This window comes from Coptis chinensis, chromosome 9 (assembly GCF_015680905.1).
Source record: "Coptis chinensis isolate HL-2020 chromosome 9, ASM1568090v1, whole genome shotgun sequence".
Taxonomy (NCBI): domain Eukaryota; kingdom Viridiplantae; phylum Streptophyta; class Magnoliopsida; order Ranunculales; family Ranunculaceae; genus Coptis; species Coptis chinensis.
Window position 1 is genome coordinate 64,004,883 of NC_141464.1, and position 6,318 is coordinate 64,011,200.

The window sequence follows — 6,318 nt, forward strand, 5'->3', positions numbered from 1 at the left end:
ATTATTTTCATTTGATTAAGTAGAATATTGATTTGGACTTCTTATGCATGGAAACTATTGAATTAAGGCACACATCTATGGCCTCTGAAGTTTTAAAATGCATCCGATTCTAGTATGCGAGCAAATTTTCCCATAAGACAGGCCAGAAATGCTATTTGTGCTTAAAGTTGGATAGTGTACAATGTTGCCTTGTCCTAAACAACCAGGGTTTTATACAGAAGGGTCTCCTCTTCAGAAGAACTCTTCATCATCTGAATATAATACTTTCACTAGGAATGAAGTTACAATTACATTGATGGTGGTTAGATAGATCGAAGCTTTCCGGCGCTCGTCACTCGGTAGAAAAGTTAACAAAATTATAATAAGTGAAAGTTCTACTCCTGACACACTTTGCTTGCATTCGCCTCCTATGGATCTCCTCACAAAATACTTTGTTAAACCATTTGGACAATGAACACATTTTCACCTATGAAGCCTCCAAGGAGGGCAAAAAACAAAATGCAACAACATATATGTGTACTAGGGGTGGGCAATGGGCCGGGTTGGGCTAGCCCGGCCCTAAACATTTAAAGCCTTTCAGTTATTAGGACCGGGCCAACCCGACCCTACCCATAGGGCGTCGGGCCGGGTCATAAGTCTAAATTTCAAGCCCTGACCCTACCCTAAGCCCTCTTTAACAGTTTAGGGCCAAGTCGGGCCGGGCCTATATATTTTCTTCTTTTTATTGTATCAATTTTAAAACTCATTTATATTACAAAAAAATTTCAAAGATTTGCAAACTCAAAGTCCCACCACTTTGAAATTTGAATAACAACCAATCTAGTAATAATTCTTGATAAGTCCAACAATTTAAAATGCATATCCACAATCTAATAAACTGAAGTACATAGAGACTCATATTTATATTTCAAAATTACAGGTTAAAATCATAAGACACATTTTGGAATGAGCTTTCACTGACATAAATCCGTTATTTCTTGTACTCAAATCTCACCAAAATTACATTTAACATTGAAGAACACAAAGACAAATAAGAGTATGGAATGAGTTTTTACAGACGTCAACCTATTTTTCATTAGGCTAGTACCCAGTGCTCATTGTTGTTCTTGGCGACTAGGTTAGATAGGGAGTTGTGAGGTGTACGTGAGTTGTGAGATAGAAACAATTAGGTTTATAAGTTTTTATGATATAAGACAAGTTATTAGAAGTACCCATACGGTAAGTGATAAATTACAAAGGACAGTGTTATTTTAATTGAAAATATGTAACAAGGAGTTGGATAGTTTTAGTTGTGTATTTTATAGTGAAATTATAACTAGGGCTTGGTTAGGGTCGGGCCTATGTTTGAAACCTTAGCCCTTCCACCCTAGAAGGCATTAGGGCCGAGTCGGCCCTGCCCTAAACTCTGTGAGGGCTTTAGTTGTGAGGGCTTTATAGGGCTTAGGATCGGGTCGGTCAAAGCCGGGTTAGGGTCTTTAGGGCCAAATTCCCACCCCTAATGTGTACTGCCATCAAACTAATTGTCATAGTGAGAAAATGGAAATTATATAATTGGTGGATGTTTAATATATATACGGACTTATCATCGGATTTCTCTCAATCTGTGCGAATATCAATATTGTTGCATCTCAAATTTGTGACTATGATGAGTTATTAGTACAATTGATATAGGATGAGAAGGTCCACTTTTAGCTATTTTTATTACTTTTAGCTCTTTTATTGAGTTTAATTTGATTTAGAAGTCTAGATTTCTTGGTTATCAAATATTAATTGTTTTAGGAATCCAATTATTCAATCAAATCAATTATCAAAATTATCCAAGAAATGAGGCTCAGCCCCTTGGCTCTAACTCAGTTGAGTATAAACTCTCTCCCATCGGCCCCATATCATATAACCTCCCTATTATTTAGGTCTCGTTAAATAACCTCCCTGTTTTCCAAAAAAGAGATAAAATATGGTCTGTTTTTATTTACCATTTTATCTTATTTTCTTTTTTACCCTTTTGGGATTAAAATTTTCCCGACTATATGTAAATGTATATATATATATAAAACTATATTTGCATAGTCATTGTAGTTATAAAAACTTAAATTTATATAGTAACTTTTGGGTTTGAAAATTTCCCTCACATAATATATGTAAATTTAAATTTAAATAGGTTAAGAAGACTCTGTAATTTTATATTGTCATATGTAAATTTACATTTTCATATGAAAACTTAAATTTATATATGTAAATTTAAATTTAAATAGGTTAGGAAGATTGTATAATTTTATATTGTCATATGTAAATACAAATTTATATAGGATGACGTCAGCCCGGTTTGTCCTTAAGCCGAAACTATAAATAAAAATTGATGACGTTAGCCCGATTTTCACAGGGAGTATTTTGGTCTGTTTTGGCTTTGAAGTTATATTTTAAATAATAGGGAGATTTTATGCATTTGTTCGCTTCCAGGGGGTTTTTGTGTAGCAATTTTTTGGTGAGGGAGATTAAACCCAAAATCTGCAAAATTATCCCAAACCTTATATTTTCTTTCTCCAAATATTTTTCATCTTCAATCTTAATTCTTTATTCATCTAATTACTTAATCTCTTTCGTTCTTTCCTTCTATCAAAGGTTTTCATACCCTTTTTTCGAAATCTAAACTCTTATTTCCCATCAACAATGCTGAAAGCCCTCCCTGCATATTCCAGGATGAAATTAAACTTCAAGCATATTCCAGGATCAAATTAAACTTCAAATCACTTTCTCCATTTTCTCCTTTATCTGTGAACTACGATTGACTCAGCGCATTTCTTATGTTGTGGTCCAGCCGTCCAGAAGAACCGAGGTTGTTGTACTTTTATTGGAAGGAATTGGCTTTTGTGTCAGCTTGCGCCTTGTGGATTCCTCAAATTCAACTCATTGTGTGAACTTCGGCTATGGCCAGCAGAGTGTTGGACCCGTTCAGATTTCCTTTGTTTTTCTTTCCCAAAAAATTCCCTCGCCTCAACACTAAAATTGGATAAATTAGGAACTTGACCTCACAATTTTCTTCCTTAGGGATTTGGAATGATTTTATTCCATTCCATTTAGTTTTCTTCTATGAGTTCTATCATTTAGCGTAACATCAATTTTACAAAATAGCCTAGAACACTTCATACTTCAAAGGTTGTGACCATGGACCCATTATTCGAAATAATATAGTAATAATATTTTGACTTTGCCTTTCTCTTCAAATTTTTCAACAATTTTGGGAGTGTTGGACAATATTATTGTTATGGAATGGGAATATTTAGTTACCACATTCAAATGACAATACCCGTCACACGAATTTAACTTTACTAATCCACGAAAGTACCACATTTCTGCACCATACAAATTCATCAGCTTACAGTAAACCGATATATTCTATGAACTGTGAAGTATGAAAAAAGTAGTCTTTTTGTGTCATGCCAAGATGATCTGACATGAACATGAGTAGCTTTTTTACCTGATCAATAATCATGTTTGGCTAATTATAAATTTATAACAAGTTTGCGATCAGATATTAGTTGGAGTTAATTGTGATTAGAGTATGTCACTATCCAATAATTGGGCCAATAATTCGTAAAGTAATTCTGACCTTCTAAGAAAAAGCTCACAAAACCACAGAAAAGAAAAGAAAAAAGAAAAGGATATTTTCGTAAAATAAGTCTGTCCTTATATGAAAAGGTCAAAATGCCAAAAAAGAATATAAACGCAAGCCGTCCATTTCTTCCCTACCTTTCCAAATATACCCTTGGCAACTTCTACGAAGGAGTGAAGCAAGTTCAGACTCAACCGACTTGCGAAACTGTCTCCAGATTGGCATCAATGTTTGCTCCTTCCGCGAACTCCTTTCAAACTTTCTCTTATATAAACTCTCTCTCTTCAACCATTTCTATCCCAAGTCTCATTTCACACTTTCCTCCTCTAAACAACAATTTCATCTCTAATATGGCAGGTCAAAGAACTGATAATTTTCAAGATTTTTTGCCAACCATGGCTCAAAAGCTAGGTGGGGAAGGTTTGATAGGTGAGTTATGTAATGGTTTTCAATTATTAATGGATAGAGATAAAGGGGTGATTACATTTGAGAGTTTGAAGAGAAATTCAGCTATGCTTGGGTTACAAGGAATGAGTGATGATGAGTTATTAGGTATGTTAAATGAAGGTGATATGGATGGTGATGGTGCTCTTAATCAAATGGAATTTTGCGTTTTGATGTTTAGATTAAGTCCTGAGTTGATGGAAGAATCTGAAAGATGTTTGGAAGATGCTTTGCAGCAAGAGCTTAATGATATGTCATATTGATCTTGTTGGTTTATTGTATTTCTAAATTGTTTTTTATTTTATTTTTGCAAATTAAGAGAATGTTCTTGACTTGTTGTGAAAAAAGAGATATAAACATTTGAAATAATGGATACTGTGATACCATTTTCATTGGTATTACAATTATTTGACGGTGAACTGTTAATTCTATTTCCTGGGCAAGTTAATAACTTAATATCTATCTTTTGCTCTAAAAATGTGATTTGTTATTTTTTAAAGGCATGTTTTATGTATCGTTATTATCCATAGTAGCATTTTGGGCACTCTCTGCGAGTGTGAAAATGAGAGTTGTCTAATTAACCAAGCCACAAAAGCAACCCCAATAAAAACCCAGTCCATGTGGCAAGCTAGCATTTTGGGTACGCTCTATGAGTGTGAAAATGAGAGGCAAAATCTCCAATGGGGGTGTAAACCGTATAATCCAAATTTTACACCCCAAATATAAAAAAACCTGCGCACCTTAAACCGACCTATTAATGTACTGAAGAAGTGCTCATTTTTTAAAGGCGTGTTTTATGTATCGTTATTATCCATAGTAGCATTTTGGGCACTCTCTGCGAATTAAAGAGGTGAAAAATGAGAGTTTAAAATCTAATTTTTTAACCTTCCACAAAAGAAACCCCAATTAAACCCAGTCCATTAGAGATGTAAAATCTAGCATTTTGGGTACGCTTTATGAGTGTGAAAATGAGAGTTGTCTAATTAACCAAGTCACGAAGGTAAGTCCAACAAAAACCCAGTTCATATGGCAAGATTGATTTTAAAAAAATTACAACCGAAGTCTACTCAAAATAAGTCCAACCAAATTGTAACCGAAACCCAGTAATAAAAAGCCCATCGAATTCCAGCCCAGCCACAATTGTTGACAACTCTAGTTAGAGTTGAATATTATATTTACATATTTACTCTTACCAAATATAATAAATTTCAAATAAAATCAGATTATAGTATTGTAAATAGAAATTCTGAGTGAGAGCAAAATTGAAAAGTAAAAAATCCAATTGATGGAAATAACACTGTAGTTGATGGAGATAATACTGTTGTTTGGGGAGTTTTCCTTATGGGTAAAAGATTCGTGCACCTCCTTGACCACTGCAATTTGCAATTAATGTCAATTTGCAATTAGTGTGGTTGGTTGATGGAAATTTCTTACTGAAAGACAAATACCCATACTCTGTTAAAAGACTAAAAAAAGCTGGTTACATATTCAGATTTTCTTTTATTGATTAAGTTTAATCTCCATTCTCCACTATCAATCTATGCCACTGTTTGGTCGATATGGTGTACGCAGAAATCATATGTCGCAATGAGACTTTCTCCTTCCATAAGATGATTAACCAGGTTTGGTTTTGCATAAACAAAAGCGCCTGCGTTGCGTGTAAACGCCTACACTGCGCATAGAAATCATCATTTCTCCGACATGATATTCAACATGGCCACAAGACTCGTTGACAACCTATAGTAAGGTGGAAATCTTGTCACTGAATGAAACTGCGCATACCAATGAGTGTTTTATATTTAGAGTGCCTTATATTTAACTGTACATACTTGGCTTCTTCATTGTTGCTAGCTAGTGTGAGCATCTTCCATTCTCCCTAACAGTAAAGCAGCCTGTACAGTGGGCTCTAATTTGTCTTGTACTTATATCTTTTCATTTATCTATAAAATAATACTATTTTACCAAAGAAAAAACAAAACTATTGCTCAAGATCGAGTCAAGAACAAAATTGCACCTCGTAATGTTTTATAGATCGATCTTCAGATAATCATGAAATCATCTCAGTGCCGCAGTTACCCAATGAAGTTGAAAAATCATATCCCAGATAATGTATTATTCCTCAGATGAGTTAAAGAAGTCTGTTTCTAGATTATGATTTTCGATGAAAGATTGGTGTGACTAAGTTTTGCCATGACAGGAATTATGAGTACAACAAACTCTAATTATAAAGATTATACTCTTTTGGGGTACCCCCAACCATTAGT

The 6,318-nt window shown here is 34.3% G+C and overlaps 1 protein-coding gene across 1 annotated transcript; it reads left to right on the forward strand.

The window, feature by feature from the left end:
* The first annotated feature begins 3,667 nt into the window (after positions 1–3,667).
* LOC147477307 (calcium-binding protein PBP1-like) lies at positions 3,668–4,473 on the forward strand. Its single transcript, XM_086583882.1, has one exon. The coding sequence runs from the start codon at positions 3,703–3,705 to the stop codon at positions 4,315–4,317; it is 615 nt and encodes a 204-aa protein (XP_086440008.1). The 5' UTR covers positions 3,668–3,702; the 3' UTR covers positions 4,318–4,473.
* Positions 4,474–6,318: the final 1,845 nt, after the last annotated feature.

Bases quoted from the DNA above. Each gene is read 5' to 3' on its own strand.
- LOC147477307 (XM_086583882.1), top strand. From the start codon at position 3,703: ATGCCAAAAAAGAATATAAACGCAAGCCGTCCATTTCTTCCCTACCTT.